This window comes from Lycorma delicatula, chromosome 10, assembly GCF_047948215.1.
Source record: "Lycorma delicatula isolate Av1 chromosome 10, ASM4794821v1, whole genome shotgun sequence".
NCBI classification, from domain to species: domain Eukaryota; kingdom Metazoa; phylum Arthropoda; class Insecta; order Hemiptera; family Fulgoridae; genus Lycorma; species Lycorma delicatula.
The window spans coordinates 97,179,020-97,195,883 of NC_134464.1; the positions used below are offsets into that span (position 1 = coordinate 97,179,020).

The 16,864-nt window shown below is 36.4% G+C and overlaps 1 protein-coding gene across 1 annotated transcript in view; it reads left to right on the forward strand.

The window, feature by feature from the left end:
* The first annotated feature begins 10,557 nt into the window (after positions 1–10,557).
* LOC142331172 (protein Smaug homolog 1-like) overlaps positions 10,558–16,864 on the forward strand; it is a 55,822-nt gene continuing 49,515 nt past the window's right edge. The window contains exons 1-3 of the mRNA XM_075376882.1: positions 10,558–10,822; positions 13,883–14,156; positions 15,386–15,608. Of these exons, the coding sequence (XP_075232997.1) occupies positions 13,958–14,156; positions 15,386–15,608 (422 nt within the window). The 5' untranslated portion in view covers positions 10,558–10,822; positions 13,883–13,957. The remainder of the gene's footprint in view (positions 10,823–13,882; positions 14,157–15,385; positions 15,609–16,864) is intronic.

The following is a 16,864-nucleotide window of genomic DNA, read 5'->3' on the forward strand; positions in this document are numbered from 1 at the left end:
CAGGTCTAAAATCAACATTGATAATTTTCAAACAAAATTTTGCTAAACATTACCACAGAACTGATGATTTATGATGTTTATTGCCGGAAACATTTATACAACTTAAGTACATATATTGTCATTTCACATGATGCATGGACAGTGAGACAATTGTACAAGCAATACCCAATAAAATCTTTTTAAGTGTAGTCTGTTACCGATCTTCTTTTCTCCAGTTTTCTCCTTAAAAGTTTGTCAGCATTACCCTGTTATAGACTACGATCACATAAAATATCATTTTTGTTGTCTCTAATCCTCTTTGCTTACAAATCTAAACAAACCCTACTGTCTCCATCAGCATGTCTTATCTCCAACTGTTACATCCTCTCGCTTTGCATGAGAATTGCTCTTAGATAACTGATGAACAATATGTTGAAAGGTAAAAAAAGAAACCAGACTGTCTTTCTTTTCCTGTTTAGCCTCTGGTAATTACTGTTCAGATAATACTTCAGAGGATGATATGTATGAGTGTAAATGAAGTGTAGTGTTGTAGAGTCTCGGTTGAATCATGCCTGAGATGTGTGGTTAATTGAAACCAAACTACCAAAGAACACCGGTATCCACGATCTAGTATTCATGTAAAAATAACTGACTTTATTGGGACTTGATCACTGGAACTCTCAACCTCCAAATCAGCTGATTTGGGAACGCCGCTAGACCAACTCGGTGGGTCAAAACCAGACTGGCTAGACAATAATAGAATAACTTACCCGTTTATCATACCAAGTTTTTGCAGTATATACTGATTAGAAAAGCTATCTTGCAGGAAGGTCAGGTAATTTCATTTAATTATACAATTTTTTGGTTCATACTATAAAATTTCATTTTATAGTTAATTTTTTTTTTGTTTGTTTTTATGGTATTTTATTTTTGTCTGTTTTCTTTTAAAATGTTGGTATAATCACAATTTCTCCATACCACTGATGATTTCTTGATTGCTTCCACTTTTATAATTATTATTGTGATAATTTTTCGTTGAAGTATTTTACTACTGCTATCATAATCCATATAAGTATAAATTTCCGTAATTATTTTCAAATAACAACAAAAATTTTTTGATTTTATGCTTTACCTGTTCTAATCTTATAAAACTGATTCGGATGCACAAATGTGTTGTGTACAGAAATCCAGCCTTAAACATTGTCCAAATGAGATTTATTAGGTTCAACTCAGACTGGTATTTAGGAAGGCTTAAAAAATCATCATGTAAAATTCTGTCGATGAAAAATACATTTAAAATGTTTTGTTTGTATTTTTGTGCATACTCAGCTGTATTGTTTAACCGTTGTTACCGGTTCAGTACACATTCTTTCTTTGATTTTATACACTTAATAAGAAAAGGTGTTTCTAAAATCTTTGCTGATATAGGGCCCAAAATCTGGATTACTTTTCCTATAACCCTGCTTATAACATTTTTGAAAAATTTTTGTTATTGTGTTAAGCAACAGACTATCGAAGAAAATTTCCATTGTTATGTAGTTTGGTTTGAAAATCCATTCCCATATCGTAATTTTTTTTATCGATTTAAAAAAGTGCCTGGTGGTGGGATATTGTCAGTTCATCCAGTTATGCCGTGTTGATGAATAGAGTGGCTTACTGTTAATTGTCTTTTTGTAGTAATAGCGTAGTACTCTAGTTGTTATCTGTTTACATCTACTACTGTGTTGGATTCGCGATGCTTTATTAATCTGATGAAAGTTTTTCAGATTTTAAAATTTAAAAAAAACTATTTTACACATTTGAGTATTCACTATGACTTGGACATGCTTATCTGTTCTTGCATTATACACAGTAGGTCTGAAAGGTTCCCGAACTAAATTTCTGTAGTCGGTACAAGTAACGCCATCTCTCGGACAACCAAGGAACTGTGTAGTACAATGTCTAGCGTGTGTGCGTGCAAAATTTCATTTGTGTGAGTGCGCGCTCCTGCTCGAACAACCTTATCTTACCCTTAGGGCCAAGCAGAATGTTAAACATCGGTAAAGACGCGGTACGTACATTTCTAACAGAAAAAATGAACCGCCGAAAGGTGTGCTACAGTTTCGTTCCACACTTCTTGACCGAAGAACAAAAACAGTTGCGTCTTTCTTGCGCTCAAGACTTCGTTGAAACTGCCAATAGTGATCCGAATTTTTGGCAAACGGTTGTAACCGGGTATGAAACCTGGTGCTTCATGTATGATCACCAAACGAAGCGTCATTCCGCTGCTTGGCTGAGTACTGCAACACAAAGACCGGCGAAAGTCATACAAATTCAAGAGTGAAAACGATATTGATTGCATTCTTCGACTCAAGAGCCTGAATTTATCATGAATTTGTCCCAACCGGTCAAACCGTGAATTCTAAATTCTATTTGGAAGTAATGAAACGCCTGATGTGTTGCATTCGTCGAATCCGACCAGAGTACCGGGATCTGGGCAGTTCGATTCTTGCACGACAATGCCCCGGCACACATGGCAACAGTTTTAACACGCTATTTTCTTTTCCCGAAACTCAAGTTGGAAGATAAAAGACCGCTTTTTCGACGACATTTCGGCCATACAGAGGGCTTGCGTCGAGCAGTTGAAGGCGATCCCACAAAGTGGTTTCTCCAGAGCGTTTGACGGGCTCTACCGCCGCACCAACGACTATATAACTAGAGAGGGATTCTATATAGAGGGCTGATGTGAATAAATTCGTGTATCTTTAAATCTGTATTTTTATTTAATTTAGTTTGGGACTTTTCAAGCATACTGTGTATTTTTATTAATTGCAGAGACAATTCAGTATACTTTAACTTTTTTTTTGTCTTGCTAATAAAAATTCATCACAGACTGGATTTTTTTAATTAATTACTTATTGCTGTTATTAGATTATAAATATTTTTTATATATCTATATTCTAAAAATGCGGTGACAATGTTATATGGCTTGTGTATATTGTAGAATTTACAAATTTACTGAAGACAAAAAGAAATCAATGTTACACATGATAAATGGTAAAGTATTAACAATATTGAAAGTATGATAAGGTAATTAAAATTAATGAAGACAATATCGCGTGTAAATTTCATTTTATTAGATTGGTTAAAATTAAAGTTACTAAATAAATTACAGTTACTACTTAAATGAAACTGGATGTACTAATCCAAAATTAAATATCCGAATATAGACTTGACATGGTATCAATTAATACAGAATGTGATAAAGAACTACATGTAAATCTGATCAAGATAAAATGTTGCCATATTTCTTGCTGACATTTATGATTTTTTTTTTCATACACAGATCTTTTCAATTGAACATCTTGTCATTCTGTTATTGACCGGCTTGAAGAATTTTTATGTTTCTTAAAGGCGATAGTTTATAACATGAATCCAATTATTGACCTATAAAATCTTATAGTACTGACATTAAAATTCCTATTTTAGCAATATGTCTTAAATTATTTAAAGATCTATAAGGAAGCTACAATTTTTGCTAATCCTCTTATTTTCATGATAGTCTCATTTTCACACAAATCGCTATGAAGAATTTTCCTTTTTGCAGTATTTTACATTCTGCGACAATGAAATAAAGGCTTAACTATGATACGTCATACTTATCAAACTCAACACTGTGTATATATTTAACTGTAAAATGGTATAAGGTGAAGTTTAGCGGGTAAAGTTTTTTACCATATAGTGTCGGTAATTTTTTATTTATGGATATTCTAGCAGCAGTGACCAGACAGTGATTGAAAGACCGGAGTTCCAAGGTTGATTCAATTCTATGGTAAATTAATTCATCAGAAAACATTCTAAATTGATTCTTATTTATTTTAGTTTGTATGATATTACAAACTATAAAGTTTTACGCAGTCTTTGTGACATTTGTAGATCTGCAGGAAGGATTTAATAATGCATAATAGAATAAATATTTGGAACTTTAAAGATGTAAGAAAACAAGAGAAATTAAAAATCTGTGAGAACTTAAAAAAGGGAAGTTCTGATTCAGAAAGCAGCGATACAGATTAAATTTATTACATTGAAGGTACAATATAGGAATTGAAGAAAAAGATTGAGATTGTTGTAGCTTTCCAAATATTTATTTAAGATTTGCTGTTGATTTTTCTTACTAAAAATTAGTGATGAATTAGAAAAAAATACTGAATAGTTTAGATTTATTGCTAGGAGAGAATTTAGTTTGATAACCTACATGACCTTGCCGATAACTGGTACTATCAGTGACCGATATGACGAACTAACAGTCGGATCCTTGTCGCCTCCTTTAAACAACAATTTTACAATACCTTTCTTCCAGCACATTGGGAAGAACCTGCTGAACAATAATTTATTAAGTACGCTTGATGATTCTCACGTTAACTCCAACCAAGCGAAGGAGCTCGGCCATCAGTCCATAAAAACCAGGCGCCTTACCTCTACCAAGACTAGACCGATGCACCTCGACTTCAGCAATCTCCACAGATAATGCAGCTCCGCAAAACAGAGCGACTTCACGTCGTACCTGGAGATGTATGCGGTCTCTCCAACTTCGCTATCAGGCAGAAGATCGTCGAATAGTCTGCGTAAAATTCCGGTGATATCCGAACCATGCTCTGCCGAGTCGAGAGACCGGACAGAAGAACTTCGTTTCTACGTTTATGTCGTAGAACCCTATACACGACTCCTCAGGGATTCTTGTTTCCCTGGTCGTTCACAAAGGAACGCCACGAGACTTTCTTGGCCATCCGTACTATATAATAATAGTTTGGTCTCCGATCCCTGTATTCGCCAGTAAGAACTGCCCGTTGCTCAGGATTACTCTCACGTTGAGAGTACCTCCGTAAACGACAGACAGCTTTCTTCTTATTAGATAACTGCGTATTCCACCGAGGGGCCAACCTGTCTTGAGCAGAACTGCTGGGAATCGATTACTCAGCGGTATTCATAAAAGCTTCACCGCCAGGTCCTCTAGGCCATCTCGATTCCCCCCCGAGGGGAGAAGATCCCACCTCGTAGCGTGTCCGGTCGTTACACCACCCCCTCCGTTCCTAGCCAGTAGTGGCTTTAACGGAGGACATCTTCTAGCCCTCAAACTGATTGCGCACCACAGCTTTCAGTCCAGGCCCCGCAGAGATCAGAGATGCCACCGATGCAGATGCCCCGAGGGTGATCTGCATCGGTAAAGTTCACCCCGAGATAGTTTTACGTGTTTATGCCTTCAAAATGAAGACAACGGACACCTGCAGCTACCACGTCGCCCTCAGGAACTAAGCTAGAAGCCTAACCGCGGAATGAAGACCCCGCGCCTAGTCCTAACTATTAAAGAGCCAATTACTGAATGTCTCAGATCCGTACTAACAGCCTCAATAATAAACTTTCCCACTAAAGTTTCACACAGCGAAATTTAGACCTAGTTCCCTTAAGAACCCCGCTTATTACTCAAAATGAGTTTCTATCTGACTCCGCTCCGGTCCGCCCGGGAGAGGAGAATAAACGCCTACTCCCGCACAACGCCTTCACGGAGTCCCGCGTGACATTCACCATCTTTCGCAAACCGCCGTCAAGACTCCCCTGCATACCACCAAAGCAGTACCCAGAGAAGCCCCGCCGACAGTGTCGTTAGCTCATAAATGCCCTCGTCGGAGCGCGATTGCACCCCCGGGCAAGGATAACCATGCCCGTTGGCAGCGGCCGCAACTCCGCCGACAGCGTAATTCAATACATGACACCAAATACATCTAACCGAGGCACGCTGCCTTAAGCGCCTACCTTCGGCCAGTCAACTGCCCAGGCGGTCCCTAGCCACCCAGGTTCCTATCACCTACTAAATCCCTTCGGCAGTCCTGCTCAGGGCGAGGAAGCGAAGGAAGCCAGCAACTATTGTCCACTCTCTACGAGTCCTCCAGTTGACTCCTAGATCCAAAATAGAGTTTACTCTCTCGAGTTCCCTAGTAACTCTGGTACGTTCAGCTTCGTACCGGGAACATATGTGAAGGACATGGTCCACGGTGTCGTCGACCCTACAGTCCGGACAGAAGCCGGAATCGACCAACCTAAACCTTGCCAATTTATCCCTAAGGGCACCATGTCCAGAGAGGAATTGTGTAGTGTGCCGATTGGGGGATACCCAGCTAACTGCTCGCAACTCTCTAACTTTGGGAAATATACCATGCGTGTAACGACCTGTCAAAGAAGTATTCCACCTATCTTGCCAAGAGTCGAAACCTTGGTCTTCGATCTCACGCATACGCCCAGAAGTAAGAAGGCCTGCCTTCTTTGCAACATACCGCTGGCTACGTTCCGTAGCCGAAATATCAACAGGTTTGATGCCCGCGATCACAGTTACTGCCTCTCGCGAGACAGTCCTGTAACCACCGACAACCTAACAAAAGAAGAAGCTAACAAAAGAAGACGCTGAGCTCGTAATAGAATGTCCCTATAGCATTGGTACCGCAAAAAAAGAGCCCAGACGGGCGCAGCGTACAACATAATGGCCTCGCAAACACCTTTGTAAAGAATCCGCATGGTACGGAAATTCAACCCCCAATCGGGATGGACCACTCTACGGACGCCGAAGAAAGCATCAACTGCCTTCTTCGCCACATACTGCAGGTGCTCCTTGAAGAGAAGCCTCTCATCAAGGAGAACACCCAGATATTTTTGAAGGGTGACATACCTAATTGAACAACCGTCCATCACAACCCGCGGATGGCGAGTTGCAGCTAGACGGCCCTTCAAAAACATCATAGTGGTTTTCTCCGCTGAAAACCATCTTATGCTGAAGACTCCACAACCGCAAAACCCTACATGCCTGTGCCGCTCTGAGCTCAATCTCAGCACGCGAGCCACCCCCAACCAGCAGCAGTCCATCGTCAAACTCGAGAGTCAAACTCGATGGTCCAGACGAGTGGACCTAATACACTGCCCTGTGGACATTCTTTTGACGGGTCTTTCCTACTTGCAAACTGCCGTCAAGAAGGACAACAGTTCTTTCGCTGAAATAACTCGAGAGAGTCCTAATTTCATCCTGCGTGCAACCACGCTTCTGCAATTGAAACAAGGCAGAGGGCCACCACAAGTTATTAAATGCCCCGGATATGTCCAAGCAGACACCGAGTACATATTTACACTCACTGCCTGAAGCCAGATCAAGGACCCTAAGAATCACATCCTCTCGGGTCTAAAGCCATACTGGTCGTCCATCAGCATGTGATTCGAAGTCAGCCTACTATTAATGCGGAGGTAAAGTACCTTCTCGAACATTTTTCCAACAACTGGTAAGAGCGTCAGAGGACGGTAAGAACTAACGGTGGGGTCCTTGTCGCCACCTTTGAATAACAACTTCAAAATACCACGCTTCCAGCAAGCCGGGAAATACCCGGCAAATAAACACCTATTGAACACCCTAGTCAACGGGCCAAGAATTACAGGCAGGGTGCGAACAAGGAGCTCCACCGTAATACCATCATATCCGGGGGCTTTGTTCCTAGCCAGGCTACAGATTACTTGGCGGACTTCCGCCTCAGCAATCTCCAAAGACACTGAGTCTGTAGTGAAATCCACAACCGCCGCTCGAACTCTTCGGTGATACGAGGTCTCACCAACCTCTGTATCGTCGGGGAGCAGATCGTCCATCAGAAGAGATAGAACACAATCTTTCTCAACTACAACGCCGTCTTGGGTCGAGAGAGCCGACAGAAGACTGTCCTTTTTCCGCTTGTGACCAAGTACACGATAAACAACAACCCAAGGGTCTTTATTCCCCTGCTCTTGAACAAAAGAGCGCCAGGAATCTCGCGTAGAAGTCCTAATTCTATGAAAATACTCGTTCCTTTTCTGACGATACTCCGCAAACAAGGCCTCGCGCCGGTCAGGATCACGCGCACGCTGTGCAGCTCTCCTCAGAGCCGAGACCACCAACCAGCTAATCTCTCTCGACCCGTACTACGAGTGATTGAGAGTTCTGCGGCTTCAACCACCGTAGAAGAGAAATTCTCTGCCAGGTTATCTAGAGGGACCTCGTCCAGGGTACGAGTGAACACCCGCATCCTGGCCGCAAGAATGTTAGAGAACTTGGGCCAATCCGCCCGCCTGTGCAAGAAGCGTCCCTGTTGAACAGGGGCGTTCGCCCTAAAGACATCGCGCAGCCCACCTATCCAATCAAAAACTATGAGCCGATGGTCGCTTTCGCAATCATCGACTACAGACCAGTTCTGAATCCTACCAGGGATATCCTTGCCTATGGTAACATCAATGTTGGTACCAAGGAAGGTCCTCCGCAAACCCACCGCGCCGGCGAAGGTAGCCAACTCGCCGGTGATATTGAACACCTCAAAACGGTGCTGCGCGATGAAGCCTTCTAGCAGTTCACCGCCGTCATCTGTGATCCCACTGTGCCAAAGAAGCGATTTGGCGTTCGCATCAACTCCTATAAGAATAGGACGACCCGCTATCAGCCTGATAATTCTATCCCATCTTTCCAAATGTAAATCAGTGGGATCTCTGTACTGAAAGTACGAAATAACCACAACTAGGTCGAAACCATCCACAGCAAGCTTAACAATGACATGATGCGTGTCAGAGGTTTGCCGTACAAAGACACTATCTATAGACTTCCTGCACAGAACGGCGGATTTACTTTCACCAACATGGAACTTATTCCAGCCTGAAAAACCTGGCGGGTCACCCTTGACAACGTACTGGTGTTGCAGAAGTAAAACATCGAGGCTCCGCTTTTCAACGACGTTACCTAACTCCACTTGGACCGCATAGGCACCTTGGGCATTGAGTTGACTGAACCGGTCCTCTAGGCCAATCGTCTCCAGACCCTGATCTAAAACGCAAAGTCTGGGTGACAAAAGATCGACAGACTTCTTCTAATCCGCATGCCTTTGCAGAAGCCATTCTCGCTGAACCGGAACGTTACATCAGTAATGACCACGCAGACCACAAACAATCTCAATTAACCGATGATCGCTTTAGCAATCGTCAGCCACTCTCCAGTTACAAACATTGGCAAGAATATACCTACCAACATTAACAATGTCTATTCCACCAAACAATCGACGCCCATCCATCACACTCGGTAGGCAACCAGGTTCATTAAAAACCTGCAGACCATGTTGAGCCATAAAGTTCTCAAATGACTCATCACTAACATCGGTGAGACCACTATGCCACACATGTGACTTAATGTTGACGTCAGCACCAATGATGATTGGACTTTGACCAGAGAATCTGAGGATTCTATCCCAGACATTGAGATGACAATCAGCAGGGTCATGGTACTGAAAATATGAACTTGTAACATAAAGATGCAAGTTTGGAATATTCAAAAGGAATGGCAACATGATTCTCATTAGAGAACTGTCGAAGAAAAACACAAACTAACTCTCTTTTGTACAGAACAGCAGACATACTGTTAGAATCATAATAAAACTTTTTCCAATGAGAGAAACCTGGCAGATCACCAGAAACAATGTTAAGGATGTTGCAGTAAAACAAAATCCAAATTTCTATGAAGAGCAACCTCACTAAGCTCTACTTGAACAATGTATGCATCCTGTGTGTTCAACTGACTGAGAAACTAACCATGTAAACCTATCGAATTACAGTACATGTTGAAAGCTCTCTGATAACACAAACAGACCTGCTGTTCACAGAGTTGCTTGTGGTCCTTGCACAAATGTTTACAATTAATGCAATAGGACCCTCAGACCTCTTAGGGCACCCCTCACACTAATGTCCTTCATCTTACACAATGTGCACAGACCACTGCCAATTTTTTACAATTCTTGGCCATGACCATATGACCTGACCGTATTGGCAGAACTTTTTGAAGCAGTGCCGAACATCTAAGTATTCTCTAACCCTGTGCGAAGAAAGTCAAAGAAATCCTTATTTCACAAAGCTGTCAAGAATCTCAGGAGTAACCTCAAATATGCCATGATTCCTGATTTGAAGGCCTGATGCCTCATGCCTTCCTGATTTGAATAGCAACCAACATGCAGCCTTGAAAGTGGCCTCATCCATCTGAGTATTCTGCTGCCTCAAAAGAGTCAGTAGCTCATTCACAGATATTAATTGTTCTGCTAAGGCAGTAAAGGCAGTTACTTTTATACTGATTGAATACTAGATTGTGAATAGTGATGTGTTTTGGTGGTTGGGCTTCAATTAATCACACATCTCAGGAACGGTCGACCTGAGACTGTGCAAGACTACAATACTTCATTTACATTCATATATATCATCTCACTCATCCTCTCAAGTAATACGGTGGTTCGAGAGGCTAAACAGAAAAAAAGAGAGAGCTGTCGATCAATATTGTATATAATAACTCTGTACAGTTTGATGTTCAAGTTGATAATTTGATTGGTCCATTTTTCTTACAAAGGAGGCTTGCAGGAGAAGCATACTTAAACGTTTCGGAAACAAATGTGCCCTACCCTCTTAGAAGATATTTCTTATAAAAACAGGTTAGAGTTGTGGTTAATGCATGACTGGACACCACCTCATTTTTCTAATGATGTATAGGATCATCTAAATAATACATACGATAGACAGTGGATTAGTGGAAATGGATGAGTGAAATGGTCACTACGATTTCTCTACTCACGCCAGCAGACCTTTCTTTTTGAGGTTGGATGAACTCAATTGTTTAGTCAAAACAGATTAACAGACAAGAGGAACAAAGGAATTGCATAATAGAAGCTAAAGAAACTATTAAAAATACTCTTAACATTGTGAGGCGCTAGAAAATAAAAGATTCGTTGAGCGAAATCATGTATTGAACAAAACAGGGGCCACTTCGGGCAAATTGAAGGTAATAAGACTTTTACTAATTTTTAATCTAATTTTTCCTTTGTTTTCAAAGTTAAATTAAATTTTATGTTAAAATTACATTTTATCTTAAAAGCTGTTTCCAACCTATGATAATATTAGTTATTTCATACTGTTAATTTTTTTTTACAATTCAGTCTGTTTTGCTTTTTAGTAAAGTTAAATTTCAGTATCCTGTATCCAGTTTTTTTAAAAGTAATTTACATGAAAATCTTTAGAATTAAATATTCTACACTTTTAATTGAAAAATGCAACTTAATTAACTATTTAACAAAGTTTTCTTATGTTAACCCAAAAACGTGTTGTTTTTTACCCCCAATTTTTGTGTTTTACATCAGATATCTTAATGAAGGTGGAGTTCTGGGACCCGTTTTTTATAGAGTTTCAATATAATAACTTTTTCCATACCTAAACTTATTGAGGTTTAGGTGGAAAAGGTTAAAGTAGATAATCTACTTTACCAGTTAAGGTAGGCGCCTAAGAAGGAAATAATTGTGAAAAGCTTTAAGTGTACATAAAGGAACAGGATCTAAAAAAGAGCTCTTCAAGAAAAAAGTTGTTGAGTAACACCAGAAACTGGAAAAAATAACTTAAGTAACATCCAAAACCCCTTTAAACATCAAGAAGAAATGTAACAACAAGAGGTATTTGTAAAATAATTGAAGCTAAGCTATTAAGAGAAAACAGTGGTAGAACCGTAACAGTGTGGGTTGAGTGGAGGACCCCCATTCTGAAAATTGTTTTTTCTTCTTGGTATTTATTATTTAAAAGTCTGGAACTATATAAAAAATTAACTATTGCGTTTTATATTGATATTATTTTTAATTTGTATTTAAAACTACTTACTTAAAATAAAATAAATCAGTTCAATAAAAATTTTCAAAATCATTGACTTATTATTTATAATATAATTAGTAATACTTTTATGTCGGTGAATCAGATCACTTTAAAAACATAATGACCAGTTTGTTCATGCATTCATGTAATTTTTTTAATGTACAAACAAATTTTATACCTAAAAGGATTTAAATTATGTTGGCACCACCCAATTTCATAAAAATAACATGCTTTAAATGACCATTTTCTGTATGCAAGTCTGTTTCATTACTCACTTATCACTTAACAGCATCTCTAAAGGAATTCAACTAATTTGTAGCCGGGTTCAGTGTTTCAGCTTTTGAATACTAAACTTCACAAACTCCTTAATGGAAATAATTAAAATTCCTTCCGCTATTAATTAAAATCGATAATTCAGTTTTTTTAATTTTAGTTTAGTTTTCATTTGATCAGTCCAGTTCCATTGTGGAGCTCAATTTGTTAAAGTCAGTACAAAAGTGAGGTCTTAGATTCTTCTCAAAGTTGATCGATTTTGATGAATTTTTATTAGTGTTTTGTTTATTATTTTTCGAATGGTTTTTACTTTTCATACGGGCAGCTTTTCTTTTGCTGGCCATAGTTAATGTTATAAAAATAAGAAATGGATTATGTTAACCTAAATTTAAAACATGTATTAATAGAATCAAAGAAAAATCCCTTAAAAAATAATATTAAAAAAAAAATTGTCAAATTGTGTTAAATTTATGTTTCGCGCCAAGTCAAAAGTTAACAAATTGATAATTTTACTCGTTTCTAATTTGATTCAGGCTTCAAAATTTAAAGAATCTGAAAAGTATTATTTTCTAATTTTTATTATGTTTTATTGTTTCTTAATTTAGTTTTCCCTAAAATTCATTTGAAGCCGGCCAAATTTTTTACCAGGTGGCTTGTGAAAAAAAACTCTTGTTTTGATTGTCATTTGTAATTGTTCTGAATGATGATGCAGGCGGATATTTTGGTGGCGAATATTTCAGTGTGCTTTAAAATATTACAAAAAGTAGGATTGAATTGATGGAGTGAGGAGGATTTAAGTGAAAAAAATGGTTTACAGTATTGCTGTTCTTTACGGATTGGGTTGAGAGTTGAATTTTCTGATTCATGTAGTTCAAAGGATTTTTTGCTGACCATTTCGCGCTAATCATAACTTTATTTGATACTTTTTTCTGTTCCCGGTAAGTTATTATTATTTTTATATTCTGCATGTAGTTGTGCTTTACTTTTCATAACTTTACTTGGGGGATGGGGGAACTTGTTAAACCACTACAATTTTAAAATTAGGAAATTTCTTGTTGATTTAATGGAAAAGTTAATGAAAAATATCTTTTTTGAGAAATTTTTAGTGAATTTTAAAATTTCATTTAAGCCTTCAAAAAAATTATCTAAAAAAAAGAATGCGAAAAAGTTTGCACTATTGTGTTATTTATTTTTTATGGCTAGTTTTAATCTGCCCTACAAATTAACTTCTTCATATGTAGAGCACTAAATTGTAGTGCCGGAACTGCACAGAATATTTGTTTTTAAAGAAAATTTTGTTTCTGTGCAATTGTCTGTGAACAGAATTTTGTTAAATTTAAAAAGTTTAACAGTGGTTTGGGTTATACAGTATATAAATCCTAGAAAATTGAAAAACATAATTGTTTGTAGATATTTAATTAATTTATTTCTGACGTATTGGAAAATAACTGTGAAAACAGACCATTCAGAAAAAATCAAGAACTTACTTCTCTTGCATAATTTTTATTAATTTTTTTTTTTTTTTTTTTTATGAATACCAAGCAATAATGTAGATTAAACCAAAATTATAAAATTTCTGATTCTGTTAAATATATATTATAATATTATACTGCTTCTGAAACTGTTATATATATATATATATATATATATATATATATATATATATATATATATATATATATACATATATAAAGAGAATTTAACAGAATTCTACACATTTAATAAGGTATAAAATAGTATTTAAAACATCTAATTTCAGTGAACAGCAACAAATGAATTTTAATTATATTGGTAAATCAAGTGAGGATTAATTTGATTCTTTATACTGTACATTTTCCATTTTATGCTGACTGTCTATTATAAAATGTGATTTTCCTAATGTTTGTAAAGTGATTTTTTTTTTTCTTTATTCTGTTTGTTTTTTTTTCTCTAGTATCCGTAAAGGAAGGCCAACAACACACAGTATTTGTGCTGTAGTGGTGCAATACTGAACTACACCAAGGGGAAGATGGCCATGTTTCAGGCGCAGCTAAATACTATGGTCACGTGGTTCGACCAGTGGAATGAGAGCGGTCAGACTGTTGCACTGTTTAAAATGTTGACTAGGCTTGCCCCAATACAAGCTAGGTTTGTCTCTATTGCTCTTGATTACAGTCTCACTGATTGTACGGAATTAGCTTTACAAGAACAAGAAGCTAATAATCCTGGTAATTATTTAGTCATTTATTTCCTTAAATAATTTTAAACTTTTATTCTGTTTTTACAATATTGGATATTATTTTGTATCGTGGGTTTTTCTATAGCTTCTCTGAAACTTTTATGCAAGTTTGAAAACCGGGTAAAGTTAAATCTGAAAATCTCTGCGGTTGTAAATATTTAGGGAACTAAGTAGAAAGTTCCCTATAACTTGTCCAATTATATGTATCTATAAAATGCATAATTATATTGTAATGTGTAAATACAAAAAAGCTTATTATTTTTCTAAGCTGAGTAATTGTAATTTGGTGAGCTATTGTTTGAACCAGCTTTAGTTTTGGAATAATATACCTCATTTGGAGCTAATTAATAAAAATATTTGATATTTGACTTTGGTAGAAAGATGTTTTAGTCATAAAAATCTTTCATGTCAAAGTTGTTTGGAGAGCTTTATAGCTGTTTAAAAGAAAAATGTTTTCTTATCTTAATCCATTTTTCCCCAACAAAGACTGATCATAAAGTGTGGGTATTCTTGCATATTTTTAGTATTTTACAAGGTTTTATTATCGTATCATGAGGAGTTGAGGAGTTGCTGTGGTTTTCTATCCTTGAAACATTTTGTTAAATATTGCAAATGGTATTTAATGTTTCTAAATTGAGTGTAGTATTGTAACATAGAGATGTTAGGTTGGCAACCTTATCTTTAAACGTCCTTTTGGTGTGATTTTTGGCCATGTTGTATAACTTTTTATCATTCAGTCAGTTATATTTTATGCAGTGGTGTAGTTAGTCAAAACCAGCACTCTCAATCTTCTCATGATTTATATCACTAGCTGTTATCCACTGATGAGGTATTTACTCAGAATTGGTTTTTATCTCGTCTTTTAAAATTAACTAGAAGGGCTGCTAAGAATAGGTTAAATGTGAATACTATTAACTACATCCTGTACTTAGGAACAGAATGCTACTGTAATCTCAGTGTCACATTTTTTTCTTTTTTAATTAAAATATTTGATCTGTTCATGCTACAAAAGGGCAAGATTTTAGGTAATATAGTAGAATTTAACTTTATTGTACAATCTAATTTATACTTGTTTTTTAAGATATATAGCTTTTTAAAAATCTAATTGAATATCTGTACATTTTTGTAAGTTTGTGTGTTAATAATATTAAACGTTGTTAATCATAAACTGCATTGTTCATTTATGTTATTCAATTATTTACAATATTAATTTAATAGGTTTTGTGAGTGGATTGTTGTCTGAGAGTAAAGAAGTGGCAATGACGCAGTTGTTACTGCATCTGCCGCTTTTGCGACCTGGCAACCAAGAAGCAAAACATCGTTACTTGGCTGTTGTACCGATTATGCTAAACTATTCAATGGAAACTGGATGCTTTGTTGAAGAGGCTCGACAGCTACTGGCCTATGTACTGATACATCCTGCTTTAAGGGAAGATAGGAGGTAACAATAAAATATATTAAAAACAAAAAAACTAGTGTTTTATAGGTAATTGTTTTTGTATGTGTACTTGGTATTGTTACTATGATTATTGTAGGCAGAAATAATTTCAGGTAGGATGATTAAAAAAAAATTGGGAAACTTTTTTTTTATGTACATGTTTATATTGATTTTATTAACATTTTGTAATGCAAAAATGAATTTTTAATTAAAATGTTAAGAAATTGTAGTGATGTCTTTCACAGAGATTTAATGCCTCTGTGGCTTTCACATCTGACTTTATATTATTTAATATTATAGTATTATTTATCTGATGTCTGGCAAATTTTAATAAAAATATTATGTTTGAATCCTATATATGTGGTTTAGATATCTTTTCTGAAATGTTTTCGCATTCAAAGTAACAGTTACTGGTCCTCTAGATTGCTAAACTTGACAAAATTGCTTTTATTCAGCCATGATATAAAAATTAGAAGTTTCTGTGTGAGGGAAGCTCACGAAAAAGAATAATTTTGAAAATAGATTATTTAAATTCACACTAATTTGCATAAGAAAATGTTGATTTTTGCTAACAAATGTATTTTTGTTTAGTAAAGATTAATGATAAATCATGAATGTAAAAATTGTTGAAGGACTTCGAAAGTGGGATGGGATTTTAAGCAAGGTTAAGTTTTCAGGCTAAATAGTCACAGGTGCTTGATGACTAAGTAGCTGTTCCCAACAAAAAAAAAGTTATCTATCGTGGTAACTTTCAATCAATTTTGCTTTCAATCGCTGTCATAAAACTGCAATTTATTTTTCTTCAAAATTGAAACAAATGTTATACTTCAGTTTAGAGTTGAATTCATTAGCTTTTTATTAGTATTGGCTCATTAATTTGAACTTGGAAAATGGGTTTATAGCTTTGTTTGTTTTTTTTTTTTTGGTGGTAGCCCTTTTCACATCCTTCTTCATTACTTGCCATTAATGCTATATACTACTTATCTATGCACAGTATTTTTTAATTTATTTTTTCTTGATGACCAGTTTTTTTACATTTTACTATATTTTAATTTTCTACTTGTACTGCTGCATTCAATTTTGTTTTTTATATCAAAACTGTCATGCATTCAAATTTATTTCAAAATTATGTTATTGTTTTTTAATTTATTTAATGTGGAGTTGTGTTATATGAACTTTTCAGGTAATAAATAACTTTAAAATATAAGTAAAGAAATGTTAAATAGTTATAAATTGGACAAAAATCATTCAGAAATTTT